Genomic DNA, 21,251 nt, shown 5'->3' on the forward strand with positions numbered 1-21,251 from the left:
ACTTCAGAAGCTTGTAATGCTAGTGTGTTACCAGTCAGTGGCAATCATTTTGGAGTTGGAAAATCCACAGCGAGGCCACTGCCATGCAAGAGTATAGGGCCATTCATTGTCTCCTGTTATGCAAGACTGTGATTCATGGAAATGTGCAGAAAATAGTGGATGGATTTGCAGCAATAGGGTTGCTGAACTGCAGTAGGTTGATAGATGGGCAAGCATATTCCTATTTTTGCACCAGCCCACTTTGCCAGAGAGTCAGGGCCGGCTCCAGGCACCAGCTTAGCAAGCAGCTGCTTGGGGTGGCCACTCCGGAGAGGGGTGGCACGTCCAGCTATTCGGCAGAGGGTCCCTCACTCCCGCGCGGAGCAAAGGACCTCCAACTGAATTGCTACAGATCGCGATCGCGTTTTTGTTTTTTTTTGGCTGCTTGGGGCAGCAAAACCCCTGGAGCCAGCCCCTGCACAGAGTACATAAATACTTTTACTTTTGCATGGTTATGCAAGCATTGATGGATCACCGAAATGCTTTGCTGATATCAATGTGGCCAGCTCAGTGAAAGTGCATAATGCTTGCATCTTTAGGAACACAACACTGTTCATAAAGCTACAAGGAGGGACATTCTTTCCCAAGTGGCAGATTGTCGTTGGCAATATTGAAATGCCAATAGTGATTCTGGGGCATCCAGTCCATTCCTTGCTCATGAAGCCACACATTGGCCACCTCAAAAACATCAAGAAAAGATTCAACTACTTGGTCAGCAGGTGCAGAATGACAGATGAATATGCTTTTGGTAGATTGAAGGGACACTAGCAGTATTTACTTACAGAATTGGATCTCAATGAGAAAAATAACCCAATGGTTTTAGCTGTCCATTGTGTTTTGCATAATATCTGTGAGGCAAAAGGGGAAAAGCTGCCGCCATGGTGGAGGTGAAGTGGCTATCTGCTGACTTTGAGCAGCCAGACACAAGGACTATTACAAGAGCTCAATATGGATCTATGTGGTTAAGGAAGGATTTGAAGTATTTTAATGGTCAGTCATAATAGTGTTCTATGCTGGAGTGCTATCCTGGCCTGGAGGTTTTGGTGCTGCTGACAGGGGTGGGCAAACTACTGCCCACAGGGCCGGATCCAGCCCATGAGCCGTTTTAATCTGGCCCGTAAACTCCCACTGGGGAGCGGGGTCGGAGGCTGCACCACATGGCTTGGTGCCGGCTCTGGCTGGGGTGCTGGGTCAGGGGCTGCACCACACGGCTCAACCTGCTCCGGCACTCCAGCCAGGGCGCTGGGTCCGAGTCCAGACCAAGTGGCTCAGCCCCACTCCAGCGCTCTGACTGGGGTGCAGGATCGGGGCAGCACCATGTGGCTTGGCCCCGCTTCGGCACTCCAGCCAGTACGCTGGGTCACGGGCTGCACCACGCAGCTTGGCCCCGCTCCGGCCAGGGCACTGGGTTGTGGGCCGCACCATACGGCTTCCAGAAGCTGCAGTATGATCTTGCTGTATATTTATAAATATAAGTGGGTATTTTCCTGAAGTTATGAATTCGTGGTGCTTGATGTGCATTTACAAGTACTGTTTGCTTTGACTACCACCATTCATTCTGAAATATTTGTTGAGAACTAATAAAGATAATTTGATTCTCCAAAAATAGTACTTTGAGTGAGAAAGCCAGTGCAGAAAATCGATGTGCAAAAAGCCCCACCTCAGGCAATCCATACAACTTTTTACTATAATTTATCAGGGTGAAAATTTTAAATTAGCAAGCAAGTAAACATTTATGCCCATTTAAGTAAAAAAAAAAAGCAAAAAAAAAGCTAGGGAACAGGAGTGGCGAACGGGAGTTCTCCAAGGGAGTTTTCCATGTGAAGGAGGAGCAATTACATGACCCTTGGGTTAGTTTGTTGTCTTTAGTGTGTGTTTGTTTTTGTGGTATTGCTTGCTGCTTGACTGAAATATACCATGTGGTCTGTTTGTTTGGGGGGCCATGTGCTGATTGTGTATGTGCTAAGCCTTGTTGCCTGCTAGGCAAGGCTGACAGCTTCTTAACAAGGCTTTGATCACTAAGCCTTTTAGCACCCATCAACCCTTAACCAGGGGGTGGAGCTACTCAGGAAGACCAGGGATTTAAAAAGCCCGCTCCTAAGCGACCAGAGGAGCTTAGGGAACAGGAGCGGCTAACTGGGGAGTTTTGCAAAAGAGTTTACAGGGGGACTGTGAGGGGGGCTAGATACACTTACCATTCTTTAAACTTAAAGCCAAAAACACCCTCTGATAAAAACAAAACAAGAACAAAGGAACAAGCTTCAGGAGTAAAAAGATAATGTAGGCAGAAGTCCAGCAAGAGTAAGGGCTATCCAGTTTATTGCACCCAATGCAGCATATATGATTACCTGCCCTACGGTAATAGCAGATGAATTTCAATGTTGATCAATGCAAAGTAATGCACATTGGAAAAGATAATCCCAACTATATATATAAAATGGTGGGGTCTAAATTAGCAGTTACCACTCAAGAAAGTGATCCTGGAGTCATTGTGGATAGTTCTCTGAAAACATGCATTCAAAGTGCAGCGGCAGTCAAAAAAGGGAACAGAATGTTGGGAATCATTAAGAAAGGGATAGATAAGAAGACAGAAAATACCATATTGCCTCTATATAAATCCATGGTATGCCCACATCTTGAATACTGCATGCCGATGTGGTTGCCCCATCTCAAAAAAGATATACTGGAATTGGAAAAAGTTCAGAAAAGGGCAACAAAAATGATTAGGGGTATGGAACAGCTGCCGTATGAGGCAAGATTAATAAGCATTTATACCCTCCTTGTTTTTCCCCCTTTTTCCCTCCCCCTTGCAACAGTTACTCTTAACACTATAATGTAGTTTGTTAGAACTGTTCTCATTCGCGTATTTATCTTTGGCCTTGTCGGCCCAGGCGCATGTGGACTTTTCTCCCCCGCCTCCCCGCCGCTTCTTGCTATTTGAGCGAAGCTACAGCTGTTAGCTGTTTGCTAGAAAAGCTGACGGTTACACATTTTGCTTGCTGTTTGTTAGCATCTTAGGCTGGTTAAAGTTCACAGCATGGAAGAACTTTGGTTCACTCAGGCCCAAAGTCACAACTTTGGTTTACTTAGGCCTACGGACACCAACAGGTCTATAAAATCATGACTGGTGTGGAGAAAGTAAATAAGGAAGTGTTATTTACTCCTTCTCATAACACAAGAACTAGGGGGTCACTAAATGAAATTAATAGGCAGCAGGTTTAAAACAAAGAAAAGGAAGTATTTTTCACCCAACGCACAGTAAACCTGTGGAACTCCTTGCTAGAGGATGTTATGAAGGGCAAGAGTATAACGGGGTATAAGATAAAAAAGAACTAGATAAACTCATGGCGGATCAATGGCTATTAGCCAGGATGGGTAATGATGGTGTCCTGCTGTTTGCCAGAAGCTGAGACTAGGCGACAGGGGATGGATCACTTGTTCTGTTCATCCCTCTGGGGCATCTGGCATTGGCCACTGTCTGAAGATGATACTGGGCTACATGGACCTTTGGTCTGACCTGCTATGGCTGCTTTTATGTTCTGCCTGTCTCTGTGACGCCTAAGAACTGGCAGCGGCACAGGATGCTACGGGACAGCTGCAGCAGGCCTAGTACTCGACAAAGACCATGCAGTGTCCACACTCCCACCGCATCATCCCCAGCACGGCAACCACGGCGCCACGCCCTCAGGCAGCTGGGTTCCCCGCGGCACATAAGGGGTTTGACGGGACCGCAGCTGCGCCCACACCCGGCAACTCCCGCTGAGCTCGTCCGTCTCCGGCTCCAGGGCCAAGCGGGACCCGCCAGCGGCCCCCGCCCCCGGGGCGCTTCCCCCTGAGGCCGGGGCGGCCGAGCCGAGCCCCGCGTGCCAGGGGGCGAGTCCCCGGGCGCGGGAACCCCGCCCTTGCCCCGCCCCCCCCCCGCTCTCGGGCGCGCGACCGGAAGTGGCGGCTGACCCGGAAGTGGCGGCGCAGGGCGATGGCGGAGAAGTTCGACTCGCTGGAGGAGCAGCTGGAGAAGTTCGTGGAGAACATCCGGCAGCTCGGCATCATCGTCAGCGACTTCCAGCCCAGCAGCCAGGCCGGGCTCAACCAGAAGCTGTGAGACCCCCTCCCCCCGCGCGCCGCGCGGCTGGGTCGGGGCAGCGCCAGCCCCGTGCAGGCGCCCCGGGGGCTTGTGGGGAAGCGGGTGCGGGGGCACTTCCCGGAGCAGCGCTGGCCTGTAACAGCCCGCGGTGCCCCCAGCCTGCGGGCGCTGGCTGGCCGAGGAGTAGTGAGGAGGGGGGGGGTCTGTCCGTGATGGACCAGCGCGCAAATGTCAAGGAACACCTGCCACGTGCCGAGAGCAGCTCTCTAACATGCCGTTGCATTGTTGCGTGAAGAGCAATACGTCTGAATAAACTGTAAACTAAACTTTGAAGAATGGTATATTAGTAGTGATTCAACAGGATGCAGTGGTGCCAAGTGTGCAGCCCCACAGGAAAATATACTGATTTCCAAATTTGTTTGTAGTATGTTCAAATCTGGGACATGTGATTGCAACAATAATCTGTTTTGTGACTGCCCTGGTGGGATTAATGATTCTAATTTACCTGTTTGGAAGGGACTCGTATACTCGGTATGATGTGTTATGTACCCAAGACCTTGATTTAGAAGTGCATTAGGAATCCAGAGTTACACATGGAGAAAGTGCCATGAGAACCTCTTCATTCCCTTGTTTATTCTGCAGCCTCTTGTAGGCAGCAACCCAATAACAGTGAGATCAGTTATACATTGTAGCTGTGAAAATACAGAAGGCTGTCTAACTAATTTGGGTCTGGTTTTATAGCCACATGATTTTTCTCTTCCCAGGAATTTTATGGTTACAGGCTTGCAAGATATTGACAAGTGCCGACAGCAACTTCACGATATAAGCGTACCTTTAGAGGTTTTTGAGTAAGTAACTTTACATCTAGAGATCAACCTCCACACATCATCAAATTGAACGGACAGTTAATTTCGTAGTGTTAGACATTTCCACTGCAGTTTTTATGTTTTGTAAATTTGACTTTAAAAATACTCTTTCCTTCAAATTTTTTTGGAATGATACAAATTATGAATTATCCATCTATTTTCACATCTGTTTATTTTGTCATCTATGTTTGCATATAATTGCATAACCCAAGGCTTATCTAATTCAGTGACTTGGTACTATACATAGCTTTCCATCTCACTCTCGTTCTTTATTCAGGATTCAAATCTTGCTTTAGCTTACAAGTGAAATTTAGTTTGGTTTTTATCAGAGCCCCTGTTTTTGTACACCATAATCACTGCATATATTTACATAATTGGCTGTCAGCTAATTGGCCCAAACTAGATCAGTGAGAGTATAACAGGTGACTGGCAGAGCTACGTGAGTCATCTTGTATTGTTCATTGAGTTAGCACATTAGTCATCCAATTTCATGAATTCTAAATTACCTCAAATATGACAAGCTGAGAGATGTGTATAGTATTGCTAATTGTAGATGGATAAACCAGGTGGTCTCAAAACTTTCTTATAGTTCAGTCCACATTTTAATAGTTTGAGACAATATCTTTCAATTTATTTTTCAATCACACAACATCCTTGTGGCAACTACAGTAATTGTTTCTATGGCATAGTAAAATTAGGGAAATACTTATGCCTTTTTAGCACTTTCTAATAAAGTAAGTGTGACCTTTTTAAAAGAAGTCAATATATATTCTTCTCCCCCCTCCCCATCTCCCTAGTTTGGTCTACTCAGTTCCTCTTGATCTTCTGCTTTATTCCTTTCTCCCTGTATACCACTTTGCTATGGTTGTCACATCATTTTGCTTTACTCTCACTGCTGGTCCATTTGCTGATGGTGAGTCCTGTTTCTTCTCCAACTTTCATGTACTTACTGGTGGTCTGGTCTAGAGTTAGCTAGTCACATTCTACAACCCTCTAGACTCTCCACAAGGAAAAGTCTGGACACTTAGAAGCAGCTGGTCATTGAAAACCAGGCAGGTGCTCCTTGGATCACAGTTTAGGAGCTGCTGGCCTAATCCACATATTAGAATGCATGCTTCAGATGGCGGAATACAAAGCATGCTTGTATATTACTTTTACTCAGTGTAATTGAGCTTCTCATTGCTGTATTTAGTGAAGATGAGGAATATCTTAGCCTACATGATACACTTACATGGCATCTTTCATATTTCCAGATACATAGATCAAGGCCGTAATCCCCAGCTTTACACTAAAGAGTGTTTGGAAAGGGCTTTGGCTAAAAATGAACAAGTAAAAGGCAAAATTGACACAATGAAGGTAAGATGAGTATAATGTATTAAAAGTATAATTGTGTTCTTTATAATAAGAATAGGAACCATATTTGTTAAGTATTTGTAAGCCTTGTCATCAATTTTTTTTTTCTTAAATTTGAGTGATTTTCAGATTTTCTTAAATGGGTTGCACTGAGTCTTATCTCCAATCTATTTGTTTTAACTGATAATGCTGCAGCCTGTCTTGTAGTTATGGTCTCTAATTCTACAGTAAGGTTAAATACAAAATCAAACTTTCATTTCTTTAGCCATAACACACATCTAATCTAATCTTCTTTGTACAGTCTGTTCATAGAGCTGCCACCTCTTGTAAAGTACTTTGATATATAATGATGGAAAGTGTGCTGTGTAAGAGCTAATTGGTTTTGTTACTACTGCTATTCCATAGACACTGAATACGTGTAATTTCCTAAGTATGGCTATGGTGTACACATTCACCATTAAACAGTTCTAGGAATAGAAAAACATGAAAGATACTCTCTAATTATCTCTTTCTAATAAAGTATGATGCTTTACCCTTGTATGACCCAAATAGTTCACAAAAATTCAGGGTTCTGTGGGTTGTATTGGTCAGGAGAAGAAACTGATGATGGAGCTTGGTATCTTCAATGCAGGCCTCTTTATTTACAAAGAATTTAGAGAGTCATGTTTCCCCGAACATAGCAGGAATCAAACAGGAGAGAGTTTCTTTGCTCACAGTTCCAAGCCTCTTTCAACCAGTACTCGCCCAAAAATCTCTCTAGGCTTTTATCATGCTCCCAGGCAAGCCTTTGTCCTTGACTTTCTGCTCTTTCGCTGATTTTGTTGTGTGTTCTTACTGCTTCCCTGTCTCATACACCGCTGCTAAAGCAATACTTAGCGAAGCCTCTCCACCCACATGTGCCTTACATGTGTCCGTGTTTTGGCTGTAGGCTGCTATTCCACCTTTCTGGTTTTGTAAAGGAGTTGTATATTTCTTCCACTTTTCCTGAGTGAAGGGCAGCTTTAACCACATCAGATTCAACAAGGTATATCCCAACCCATAACAGTATTTTCCCCTTGTGTGATTCTAAAGGGATTAAATCAAACTTAAAAAACCCCAAACCACTCTTAAACCCATGAGTGGAGGACAATTAAGTTTTAGCAGTAACAGCAGTCTGCACTTATTCCCCTTTAATAGAAGCATTGTTATGTTTTCAAAATCTTGTTTGACCTCATTGTATTTGGAACACTGGTGTGTAGATAAATTATAGATGTATAACGAAAAATTGTTTTACCTAACAACAAAATTAATAAAAGATGTATTTTACTATCCTCAGTGGGAGATGAGGCACAGAGTAGCAGATGATGTTTGTTTTAAAAAAAGTGTTTGACTTACAGTTCTTGAATTAGCAGTTTCTTTTCAGTAAGAGCATGGGCATCCTGTTACATAATGTTTAATCAGCCGTAGGAATTCATTACTGAAAGATATTGAGACAGTTTAGCAAGATTCAGGAAAAAATCGTCAGCTGAAGAATAGCTAGATTTAAAGAGGCACAGAGGACAGCAACATGCATGCTACAAGACACAAATTGATCTCCAGATTTCAGTGGTCTGTCTTCATCCTCATGATGTGTAGCCTTACGTACTTGTCTAAGTGAATTCTTTTATTCCTTCTGAAGTGCTGGGTGTAAGATGCTCCTTTTGGGTAGAATATCAGACTTGGTGAACCTATTGTGATCTAGCATAATATTTTTATGTTTAACTATACAAGTCGTATTTCTGATGGAGAGGGTGCGACTGGAGCAAGCTGTACGCTGGCTATACCCAGTTATTGGACACCACAGCACAAATTAGAGAAGCTCCTAGGCTGCTCTGTCTGGTTTCAGGGCTGGGGTAAGGATTCAGGAAGCCATAATTGGTTGGGTCTCAGCATCTTTCCCTCCCTTACTAAAGATTCCCTACCTTTGTCCTGGTGATTGTGTGAGGGAAGAAAACCAGCCATGCTTTGCCAGGTGCTTCCCTGGTCTCAAGCAGTATCAATCAAACTTCTATCCTTTTCTCCCTGCAGCTCCCACAGCCTGGTGGGGAAGTCAGACCTATTTTCTCCTTCCCTTGTGGTGTAGCAAGCAACTACTGGATGAGTTGCTGAGCTGCTGCATCAGGGAAGGGACAGCAGTTGGTCAGAGGAACTTGGCTCACATCAGACTTGCTCTTGGGGCTTGAAGAGAAGAGCTAGGTAGCATTAGGGGAAATAGTGGAAAGGGGGCTGATTCAGGCCTCTTAGGGTATGTCTACACTGGAAACTTCAAAACGCTGCTGCGGGAACGTTCCTGCGGTAGTGCTTTGAAGTGCAAGTGTGGTCGTGGAGGTGGATTAACTCCAAGCCCTTGGAGCCTGGCTCCCAGCGCTTGGAGCATGTCTACACTAGCGCTTTAAAGCGCTCAGACTTGCTGGCTCAGGCGGGTGATTTTTCACCCGCTTGAGCCAGCAAGTTAGAGTGCTATAAAATGTAAGTGTAGACAAGCACTTAGTTTACAAGCTTCAGGACATGGTTCATCACATTTTCAATTAATAAGTAAGTTCCAGTTTTCTTCTTTAAAATGATAGACTTGAGGGCCACAAATTGGACACCACTGCGCCAGAGCTTATCAAGAGTCCAGTTTCCTTACGTTTCTTGAATGAATTTGATTGCTAGTTTAGTTTATAGAAAATACAAAATACTTGAGTTTGCCTCAGCAAATAGATTTCAGGCAGTTACTATGAATAAGGGTCTTGTAGGACTTGACTTTCTGACTTGAATACCATTCAGTGGGGTCAAGGAATGGTAGACCTGGTTGACTATTTATTTGCAAATATTTCAGTTAATAACTTATTCTGTTTGACTGGCTCCAATAAATGGCCTTTTTATTTTTTTTTATGTTCTAAAATCATCTTTTTTCATTCTAGAAATTTAAAAGCCTATTGATTCAAGAGCTGACTAAAGTCTTCCCAGAGGACATGGCCAAGTACAAAGCTATTCGAGGAGAAGAACCTCCTCCTTAAGACTGCCTTTGGTATGTTCTAAGATGCCTAATATTTTCATGGAACTGATAATCTCCTGTTGTGAAAATGTTGAGCTCACTGGACCGAGGAAGAACTTAAGTCTTCCTACTTGGTGTGTTCATGTATGTCGTGGTTTTGGGCTGTGAGGGAGCCTGATTACAACTCACTGTTGTTGTTTCTTTTTAATGTATTTATTTTTTTATTTTGGAAGCCATAATGTTTTCCTACAGACTTTTGTGTGTCTAAAGATTGCATTTGCTAATGTGTTCTTTCCACAAAAGTTGTTTGGGGCATAAATGTGACTTGCAAGCTATTATGCATCATTTCCTACAAAGTACACTTCTAGTATGAAATAATATCTATATCTATAGAGAGATCTATATATAGATATAGATATCTCGAATGATCAAGTGCCAGACTGTGGATAAATACACTTTTTTTGGAAGCTACTTATACTTGATTATTAAAATAGGCTACAGTCTATCTCATGGGGGAAGTAAGAATTGACTGCTATTAACTAGCTGTTCCTGACAGTTTATAAAAGCATGACTGGACAGGACTCTTCTCTTTTTACTAAATTTCTGCTGAAATGGAAATCCATTGCCAGGTGCTGTACTTCCATGTAACTTTATCAACCACAACCAAAAAGCCCCCTTCAATCCTGTGAATGGAAGGACAGGCTGAGGATGGGAAAAATTGAATTTTCAAGGATGGCCTCCCAGCAGTGCTTTATATTTTGTACAGCATTTGATGCAGAACAAATCTTTTATTAAGTGTATTGCGTTTTCTTTGGGCAAAATATATAATAAACACTTTGAAGTGAATTTTGTAGCTAGTTCTTCTAGTATGTTTTTGTTCCATACCATCCCAATATATTTTTCAAGAAAATAATAGAGAAAGCTTGTACAAATTAGCACAAGGCTCAGAATAATAGAAATCATGTTAGCATATTTAAGTCTTTTGAGAAGTCATAGATTAATTAGACTGAATTACACCTGAAAATAACTTGTTACTTGGGATAATCTTTGTTTTTAATCAAAAATTTTAAAATGCTCTCATGGTAGGCAACTTTCTTGATTACAGTGGTATGCGTTTTAAGTGGTTCCAACTAGGTTTTGAAACTAATTTCATTTTGAGATTAATAGGTCATGTAGTTATATGTTCACAGCTACTGTTTGTTATAGGTGCTCCTTCTTGCAAGAAAGATTAGTTTAACAGGATCACCATGCAGTGCTGTACTGTACATATTGAAAGGCTAGCTTCACAGTGGAAAAGGCTGAAAATATCCCTACTTTTCCCGTGTTAGGGAGGCATTCCAATAGTAGCAGATATGCCTCTTGTTCTAATACTTAACATTTCACTGATGTTGGTCTGTATATTGAGATTTAATTTCAGTTTGTTTAAAATCTTGCTCAATTATTTGATCACGCCTGTTACTGTAAAGCAGCTCACTTACCAACAGCATAAATAGAGAATACAAATGTTATGTTTGCATTTGTTTCAAGTCACTTATATAACTCATGAATGCCACACTTGCACATGCAGTATCTGCAACTGTTCTAGCTCCTGTTTATATTTAATAAAACTAGAAACAGCAATGTTGGCGGTACAAGTTTTCTTAATTAACAGAAGAGATGGTAGGAATACAGGTGAGTTAAGGCAGTATAAATTCCAGATTGCAATAAGTATACATACTCTTAAATTACATTCATTTATTTTTAGCCAGATTATCTTTCTTGGTTTATCCTTCCTCAAATGGTTCTATTATTAATCTGAAATAAATAAGTTCCCTTCCCGAATTCTTTTCTAATCAACCACAATGATGAGTCTTTGCTTTCTCACTATAGTTAGACTATCTTATTTATAATTATAAATTTTAAACATATCTACTTTGTTTAATTTCAGTCAACGTACACGTTTACATAAAACTAATAATAGACATGTAGGGAATGTCGTTTTGAAATTACACCTGAATCCAGTTTTTAAATCAGAACTGAAATCTTTCAGTTTGAAACTGTTCTCAAAGATGCAATGAATCCAACTCTGTGTCATTACCTCTTGAATTTTGAATCTATTTTGGTTTATAAAACTCTGTGGTGAAGAATATAAACATAAAATAATATAGAATATAAACACAAAATCTTCCACTTACCTCCAAGGGACACTTTTTTGTTGTTGTTGTTCTTCATAGAGACAAGCAGTATATTCTCCCAGTCCTCTGGAAAAGACTTGTTTAATTGTTTTCTTATTCTTGCCTCACATGGTTTAAAAATGTCCTGTAAGAGAAAAATGTGATTATGGTGTATCTCTAGCTAACCATTGATCTGACTATTTTGTCACTTACTCATGATGTTCCCTATTGGGGCCAAAATCTAGTTCTATATATACAATAATAAAAGACTAGGGTTGGGAGGAGCCTCAGGAGGTCATCTAGTTCAACCCCCTGCTCAAAGCAGGAGCAACCTAAATCATCTCAGCCAGGGCTTTGTCAAGCTGGGCCTTAAAAACCTCTAAGGATGGAGATTCCACCACCTCCCTGGGTAACCCATTCCAGTGCTTCACTACTCTCCTAGTGAAATAGTTTTTCCTTATATCCAACCTAGACCTCCCCCATTGCAATTTGAGACCATTGCTCCTTGTTCTGTCATCTGCCGCCACTGAGAACAGCCTAACTCCATCCTCTTTGGAACCCCCCTTCAGGTAGTTGAAGGCTGCTATCAGATCCCCCCCCCCCCACTCTTCTCTTCTGCAGACTCAATAAGCCCAGTTACCTCAGCCTCTCCTAGTGAGTCATGTGCCCAGCCCCCTAATCATTTTCGTTGCCCTCTGCTGGACTCTCTCCAATTTGTCCACATCCCTTTAGTAGTGGGGGGACCAAAACTGAACACAATACTCCAGGTGTGGCCTCACCAGTGCTGAATAGAGGGGAATAATCACTTCCCTTGATCTGCTAGCAGTGCTCCTACTAATGCAGCCCAATATGCTGTTAGCCTTCTTGGCAACAAGCGCATACTGTTGACTCATATCCAACTTCTCATCCACTGTAATCCCCAGGTCCTTTTCTGCAGAACTGCTGCTTAGCCACTTGGTCCCCTGCCTGTAGCAGTGCATGGGATTCTTCTGTCCTAAGTGCAGGACTCTGCACTTTTCATTGTTAGAACATAAGAATGGCTGTACCAGATCAGACCAAAGGTCCATCTAGCCCAGTATCCTGTCTACCGACAGTGGCCAATGCCAGGTACCCCAGAGGGAGTGGACCTAACAGGCAATGATCAAGTGATCTCTCTCCTGCCATCCATCTCCATCCTCTGACAAACAGAGGCTAGGGACACCATTCCTTACCCATCCTGGCTAATAGCCATTAATGGACCTAACCACCATGAATTTATCCAGTTCTCTTTAAAACGCTGTTATAGTCCTAGCCTTCACAACCTCCTCAGGTAAGGAGTTCCACAAGTTGACTGTGTGCTGCGTGAAGAAGAACTTCCTTGTATTTGTTGTAAACCTGCTGCCTATTAATTTCATTTGGTGACCCCTAGTTGTATTATGGGAATAAGTAAATAACTTTTCCTTATCCACTTTCTCCACATCACTCATGATTTTATATTTGTTGAACCTATTCAGATTTCTTTTGGGACAATCCTCCAATTTGTCTAGGTCACTCTGGACCCTATCCCTACCCTCCAGCGTATCTACCTCTCCCACCCAACTTAGTGTCATCCATGAACCTGCTGAGGGTGCAGTCCATCCCATCATCCAGATCATTAATGAAGATGTTGAACAAAACCGGCCCAGGATTGACCCCTCAGCCATTCCACTTGATACCGACAGCCAACCAGACATTCGAGCCGTTGATCACTAGCTGTTGAGCCCGACAATCTAGCCAACTTTCTGTCCACCTTATATCCAATCCATATTTTTTTAACTTGCTGGCAAGAATACTGTGGGAGACAGTATCAAAAGCTTTGCTAAAGTCAAGGTATAGCTCTCATTTCTTATGATTTTTGTAAGCAATATTAACTATAAAAGTAAGAAAATGAGATGGCTTAAGTTTCATTTTTCTTGTAATTGTGTGAAGAATGTCAGCTCACTTTTTCGTATTAAGCATGTTCATACCCTTCTTTCAATTGATCATTTGTTAAAATTGAATGAGGTGGTCACTTTTTAAAAAATATCCCTCATAATTACTGATTTATTTCATATCTTTCTATAATTCCAGCACACTGGAAATCCGGTCATTTCCTATGAATATTTTTGATTTGTTAGATAATCAGTTATTGTTCAAGATTGCATAATGATGGCTGATTGCCATGGTCACCATTTTTCAGTTGATAACCATTTGATCCAATCCAGCAATCTAATTCTAGGTGGAGCTGGCAGTGCTGCCTATACTTAGTTATCTAACACTTTCCATTATAAGACCCTGTTTTCAGTTGCTTATAACTTTAACCAATTGTGCTGAAATTTTCCATGCTGGGTGTTTGCCACAGGCTATATTTTATTTTGAATGTTCAGTTATTTCTGATAAGGAGGACAGAGAAGATTATTTAAGATTGAGCTGTCTTTGCCAATGTTTTTTAAACAATTTTATGCTTGAGTAGGGATTTGGATAATATCTTTGGGGCAGAGACCATCTTTGGGATATATTTGTATATTGCCTAGTACAGTAGGGTCCTACTCCGTGACAGGGGCTCCTAGGTAGGTTATCTTGTGGTCAGAAATGCCTTTTCCTGTCCCTGTGAAAATCTATCCATATGCTGCCAAATTATAAACCTCTGAAAACTGCCATTTGCACACTTGAGTAGAACAGGAGCAGAAGGGACAAGAACAGAAGAAGAGCAGAAATAGTTTGTAACACTACCCTCTGTATTCTGGAGTCCAGTATTCTTGAGTCCCTACACTTTTCTGCTAACAACAAATAGCTGTGAAACTCATAATGTCTGCATTATGGTAGTCATGATTACATGTGATTTTTCTTTGGGATCAGGCCTCATTCAGTGCACAGTTTGGATGGTGGAAAGGAATGAATCAAGAATGTAGTAAATGAGTTGAAAGCTGTGTAATTAAAAGAGGCAGCTAGTGAAAAGATCTTGTAATTAAGCAGAGAGTCCTGTGGCACCTTATAGACTAACAGACGTATTGGAGCATGAGCTTTTGTGGGTGAATACCCACTTCATTGGATGCATGTCTTGTAATTAAGACAGTCAAGTGTGCCCTGGGAGAATAGGATTCAATCCCTGCCTTTGCCAAGAGTCCTCATGTAATACTGGGAAAGTCACAAAACTTCACAGGTAGCTTCTGTGCATTCCTCACTTTCTGAGTGTCCAATTTTGAGATATTTAAGACCTGATTTGCACTCTAACAGAACTCAGTGTAAGTTATTCTTTGAACAGCCCAAGGCATCCCAAACTGGGCACCCCAAAAAAGTGAACTTGATAATTTTGACCTAAATCTCTGTACATCACTTCCCCATTTTACAGCTGGGAATAATTATACCAACTCACAGGTGTGGTTAAGATAAATTAATGTTTGTGAAGCATTCAGATGTTGACAGTGAGCTCTAGAGAAAAGCTTATAAGCAAATACATAATTTATTTGGTGCAGGGTTTGGATGATTTGTGGTAAATAAGGCTGCATATTGAACAGTGAGGGTAAAACAAAATATTGAATAGTTATTAACTGGCCTACATCCATCCTGTACACTGAATGAGGAAGAGGTCCTGTAGAAATCCTGTAATTAAAAGCTGAATCATGATGCATAGGCAGAAGGGGAATGGCACAGGAAATCTTATTCTGGCATTTTCTAAGTTTTTGAGTGGTTGACTTTGCAACCTTAGTCGTCTTTTAATGTAATTTTTAAAAAATTACGATAGACTTAAAAGTAGTATAACCGTAACCTTAGCAAGACTGGGCCTTCATTTTCCTCTGAGCTGTAATGACTTGTGTCTCAGTTTCATGTAAATCTTAACATTGATTCAGTTGATTCTGCCTATTTCTTGGGGATTAATAATGGAAAGAACTGGTACCAAAATACAGGTTGACCCTCTCATTTGGCAGTCCCTGGTCTGGCAACATCCATGGTCCGGCATAGGCGCTGACTCTGTGGGTGTTCTGGGGCTGGAGCACTCACGGGGAAAAATTAGTGAGTGCGGAGCATCCATAGGCACCAAACACCCCCCTCGGCCCCACGCTTACCAACCGCTCCTCCCTCCCAGTGCTTTCAGAGCACTGCGAACAGCTGATTTGTGGTGTTCAAGCTCCAGGAGGGTGTGGGAGGACCTGGGGCCAGCATCGGAGCCCCCAGGTGAGGGGCCAGTGGCTGGGACCTAAGGCCGGCATTGGAGCCTCTGGGCGGGGAGCCACAGTGGGCGCCAAGCCTGTGGGTGCTGCAGCACCCCCCCTGCACTCCTATTTCCCTTGTTTATGGAGACCTGCTGGCACTCTGCCTTGACTTCCTGTGGTTCAGCAAATTCTCTGATTCTGCACCAGTCAGGTCCCATGGGTGCTGGACTAGAGAGGTTCAACCTGTAGTATCTTTTGAGAGTATTCACTTTGTTACTGCCTAGTAATGATAGGAGCCAAATAGCCCATTTATGATCTTTTTATTAAATTAGTTGCTGTGATTATCTTCAGATGAGAATCTTCAGTCTGGCATTTTGTCCTACTTTTACCCAAACTCCTTTTTAATCAATTTTTATTCATGCCAACATCTTGTTTACTGCTGCTTTGCCAAAAATTGAACCACATTCTTTTATGGCGTTGAATAATTCAGGGATTGATTATGAAGTGTTTGGAATACACATCTTTTGCATAAAGGCAAATTTTCTGATACTTCCTATTTTTTTCATTTGTTGGTTACTTATGAGTTTAGTGAAATAATTGACAGGGTGAGAAGTGCGGGTATTGTTGCTGCTGGTCTCAGGAGCTCCTGTGTATTGGCACCAGTAGGGAGTACAGCTTGCTGATTCAGCAGACCTCAATGTTCATAAAGAAAGACCACCAGCTTGGTTTGGTGGCGAAGGTGCTTGGCCAGGTTTATTGTTGACAAAGCACAGTCCTAGTACCCCAGCTCAATGGTTACAGGTATGCTGACACATGTATGCCTGTAACAAGGTACCAGCTCAATCAGCATAGCATGATGCTGTCCCCTAGGCCAGTACAAAGTGGTCCCTCCTATGACTTCTGTTATACATTGATACAAACAAGTCACCTATTACACTCTAGGGGTATGTCTTTGCTACCGGCCGGATCAGCGGGCAGCAATCAATCCAGCGGGGATCAATTATCGCGTCTAGTCTAGATGCGATAAATTGATCCCTGAGCGCTCTCCCGTTGACTCCTGTACTCCAGCTCGGCGAGAGGCGCAGGCAGAGTTGACGGGGGAGCGGCAGCATTCGACTCACCGTAGTGAAGACACCACGGTAAGTTGATCTAAGTACGTCGACTTCAGCTATAATATTCACGTAGCTGAAGTTGCGTAATTTAGATTGATTTCTCTCCCTTCCCCACCCCCCAGTGTAGACCAGGCCTAGATGTTGTTAGTTACCAGCCTTATACCCCCTATTTTGAACAAAACAGGGGTCTGTGTCTTTGTAACATCTCAAGTGTTTGTTTACCTATTTACTGGAGAGGTCTAGGTTTTCTAGTACCATCCTCACTGGTCAGAAATGTGCTTACTTGGTTAGCTAATACCTGGTGTGTTGCTATTCTGCCAAGGCCAAGCCTACTTTGGTTCATACCTCCAAGGCTTACAAGAGTAAATCTGAAAAATGATTTAAAAGTAAATAAAGTACATCTTGAATTCTAGCCATTGACTTGTCTTTCAGCCTTGGCAGAAGGGGAGGGTTGTTTGGCAGTGTTCATACTATGAATTCTACCAAGAAACCTGTTTTGCCTAAGGCAGAATACATTGGAAAAATAAAACAAGCTTTTTAATCAAAATATAAAATATTGCTGTTTGAGGGAGACAGGCTAGCCTACGTTTTTAGACACTTTTAATGTTAAAATCTTGTACAACTTTTATACTTTCAAACATTTAATGATATTGGTCTGTGAAAGGCATGATTCATTTTGTCCACTCCTTCCTTCAGGATCAAATAGTGGAAATCCTCCATGCATTGGGCAGGTTGTTTCTTCCAAAATAAACAAGGATACAGATTTTAGAAGAAATTACATTACACCCATCAGGATGTGGTGCTTTATTTTTCAAGTCATTGTTTGGTAATTCTTTCTGAAAATTTTATATTCTGTGTGTGCTGAGTTAACTTTTTTTTAATGCTTTTGAGCTTATTCAGATAAGAGTAAAAGTTTATTCTTTTCTGACTCTACCTGTCCTTTTCCATGTAAACTTTAGTTGAATGCAATAATGCTTCAGCAACATTCGTCTTTGTGCATTTCAAATGAAAATCACCCCCCCACCCCCAAACAAAAAAAAACCAAACCCCAAAACAAAACATCAATGCTGGAACAGGCATCTATAAGTGATAATAAGTAGGCTAAGTCTTCTGGCTTTGTTTCCATGTTCAAAGTACTCTTGCTTAGCATACAGTGTAGCCAGTTTTATTGGTTAGCATGGTGAGCAACTAGTCTCTAATTTCAAAAACAAAACACTTAATTTGAAAAACAGGCCTGCTTAAATTTTTGCATGTAAGGAAATGAACAATTAAGCTGCCCACACAAATGAGTTAAAGTACAGAAATGCATATATCATCACAACTTTGAAAGCAAGGAGTTTTTGTTTGAAGTTACAAGCTGGGAGGTCAATATGTTTTGAACTATAGAGAAGCGTGTTTTGTTTTGTTTGTTTTTTGTTGTCTGTGGTTTTTTTTTTTTTTTTTTTATAATCGCCTCCAACCAGGGTGGATGGATGGATTGGTTTAATTACCAGTTAAAATCAGCAAGTAGAAAATCTTGATATAAATCAGTTTTAATCATGTTTTCCTTTTGTATTTTGTAGTTATTTTCCTAAGCATTTTTCATTGCTGATTTAATTTAAAACTAAATGCAGTTTTTACACTAGATTTGACACCTCTTTTGTTAACCAGGAGGATACATTAACTATACATTTAACATACATTTGTTCAGATTCTTGATTTCTTCATTTTTATTGTTAAATTTACTAGATAATTAACTTTTTACTTGTGATTTGTATCAAGCTGCATTTGGATGGAAACTGGAATTCAATTAAATTGTACAGACAGCATTTTAAAAGTTTTATTAACTAAAAATATGTACTGGATACATACAACAGATGAAACTAAGTGTTTCTGTACATCAGAGCTGAAAGTACTGACATTTGAAACAGAATATTAGCATTAACTCCATTGTAAAGAGTGAAAATGATGTATGTATTTTGTGCAGTACATGACAAAATGTACCATATTAATAAAGCTTGACCTTAAGTTAGCTGTTTTTTCCCCGGATCTGTGTATAAAAATCCCGTTAACTCATTACTTAAAGTTTGTGAAGAGGTCTCATTGATTCAGTATGTCTTTGTATTTATTTAAATGAATAGATTATACTGTGTTTAGGGCTTAACACCAGCTTGCCATAAATTCAAATTTAACTGTAAAAGGATTACTTTTTAAATTAAAAGTTTTAATTCAAATTTTTGTTATAAATAAAGCAATTTATACAAAACACTGATTTTTATCTGATTTTCAGATACTCTGCGGTCTTTGTGAAAACTTTCTCCTTTTTGCCCAAAGAGTAAATCTGGTAATTTTCACACCAAACCAATTTTCCAAGCCAAAGTTATAGGAAGCTTGCTTTGACATAACTATAAAGGAGAAGCACCTCTCCTTTATAGTAAGTTTACATATTGCAAGACTTCCCCCCCCCCCTCTGTATTTGAATGCTTATGCAGATGTGTCCTGCCTGCTGGATAGGAGCTCCTCTATTAGGGCTTGTCAGTAATAATGTAAATTGCCCCTTCCTCCTCATCTCATAAGACCCTCTCCCTTGGGGTATTGCTTCTGGGGCAGAGATTGGCACATGGCTGGAAGGAAGGGGTGGTATATGACTCCACTAAGACTGCCAATCCCCCCCTTCCCCCACTTGCTACCCTCTACAAATTGGTGTCTGTTCCAGCCCTGTATGGTCACTCCTGGTTTTGAAGAGGTCTATCAGGGCAAGTTTCAGGGTGGGATGACCTGTCTGGAAGTGGTGTGCTCCCTCTAAGAACTCCTCCCACCGCTCTATACCAATCCAAGCAGATTCCAGCCCCATAGGACATTCTGGAAGGGAAATGTGAACCAATCAGAATAGGTATCGCACAAGTAGCTAGGCCAGATACTCCGCTCTCTGGAGTTTAATAATTGGCTGGTCAGCAGCATTACCCCTGGAAGCCTGTTCCACGCAGCAAGGAGCTATCTTGTTTCAAGGGTGTGTATTCAGAAATCATGGAAATGCTGAGAGGAAACATGGCAGCCTTTATCACCCCTGTGAAAACTAGGAGATTAGTTGTGAGCTATTTAGCACCCTTAGAGCTAAAAAGTGCTACATTAGCAACAGTTTTGAGGAGAAGGGAGTGGCCACTGTTGGCTGGGTACACTGGAACCTGACAGCGAGACCCATGCTATTGAGAGTCAGACTGAGTGTGATGCCCGCCCACCATCTGAACCTGTGGAGGAAGGCAACCAAGCCTCCTTGGAGTCACCATTGGACAAAATGAATGAAGATGATGTTGCTCTGGTAAATAACTATACAAGTGGAAGTTAGGGGGGGTTGTAACGGGGTAGGAAATGACCCAGGTTTTTGTAAATCTAAAATAGGACTTAAAGCTATTTCTTTTTTGAAAAAATCTGTGAACAGTTTGCCATCACCTTTCTAGAGGCCTTTGAGAAGCCCCTAGGACAGCCTGGAACAGATTTACTCTCAGTTGGCATATTATCTTGCATCGGCTGTGTGTGTGGTGGCATTTTTTGTTTTGTTTGTTTTATGCCTCCGACAGAGATCAAGAGGCAACCCTGGATAAGAACAAAATGGAAGAATGAGCCAGCTTGGACCCTTGGATGGGGTGGGTTCACAATGTCCATTTTCCACAGCGGTGACTGTAAAAATGTGTTAAATCATGTGATTAAAAGATTTTTGTTTAAATTTGATTGTGACCCCTCCATACTAGTGTTAGTAAAATACTTTGCAACCAACAGCCATGTGTACACAGGAGACTCTGTTAAAGAAAATATTACATCTCCAGGGAAGTTGGCAGCTTCAGAGGCATGAATCTTCTTTTTCAAGCAGCCAACAAACATAGTAATTCTTTGAATAGAAGACAGATAACAGGTTGGATTTCAGAGCAAGATGCTTACACATTACACAAACCAGTACAAGTATGTTTTTAAAGAAATAAGACTGTTACTTCAGATGTGATGCATAATTGCAGGCAGTGGTTTTAAGTGGATATGTAGCAGCTCTCCAAACACAACAGTGCTGTGAAGTACATCTTAACAGTGATATACATTCTATGTAAATATGCTTGGGCCTAAAAGACAGGATGGGTGGTGAAATATCCAAGGTCTTTATAACTATTTTCAGGGACAATTGTTTACCTTGAATTTTTAAACAAACCTTTAAGCAAATTGTTAAAGTAACATGTCCACCAGTTTGTTACTAATGAAGTCAAAGTAGGGGTTGTGGAGTGGTTTAACAAAACTTTAAAATCTAAGACTGGGAGATATATTACAACCAACAATACCTTTCACTACATTGATGATGTGTTACCAGAGTTTATAAAGAGTTATATATAGTTCTTTGAAAACTTTGATTGTATCAGACCTTTATCTGAAAGTATGGACAATGGTTTATGGAGAAGGTTTTAAAATAAATCAGTTTCCTTCCTCGTTTAGAGAAGGCCACTCTATTTAAAAACAAAAGGAGCTTTTGAAAAAG

General features: G+C 41.4%; 1 protein-coding gene across 6 annotated transcripts in view; it reads left to right on the forward strand.

The window, feature by feature from the left end:
• Nucleotides 1–3,929: 3,929 nt before the first annotated feature.
• The window catches only part of MED10 (mediator complex subunit 10), a 73,140-nt gene continuing 55,818 nt past the window's right edge, over nucleotides 3,930–21,251 (forward strand). The window contains exons 1-5 of one of the 6 annotated variants that reach the window (XM_045005554.1): nucleotides 3,931–4,137; nucleotides 4,888–4,971; nucleotides 6,243–6,345; nucleotides 9,267–9,373; nucleotides 16,713–16,732. In XM_045005554.1, coding sequence (XP_044861489.1) covers nucleotides 4,016–4,137; nucleotides 4,888–4,971; nucleotides 6,243–6,345; nucleotides 9,267–9,362 — 405 coding nt within the window. In that variant the 5' untranslated portion in view covers nucleotides 3,931–4,015 and the 3' untranslated portion in view covers nucleotides 9,363–9,373; nucleotides 16,713–16,732. Of the gene's footprint in view, nucleotides 4,138–4,887; nucleotides 4,972–6,242; nucleotides 6,346–9,266; nucleotides 10,394–16,586; nucleotides 16,692–16,712; nucleotides 16,733–21,251 lie in introns of those variants that run through there. The other 5 variants (XM_045005555.1, XM_045005553.1, XM_045005556.1 and 2 more) reach the window with 5 other exon arrangements.

Source organism: Mauremys mutica, chromosome 2, assembly GCF_020497125.1.
Source record: "Mauremys mutica isolate MM-2020 ecotype Southern chromosome 2, ASM2049712v1, whole genome shotgun sequence".
NCBI classification, from domain to species: Eukaryota; Metazoa; Chordata; order Testudines; family Geoemydidae; genus Mauremys; species Mauremys mutica.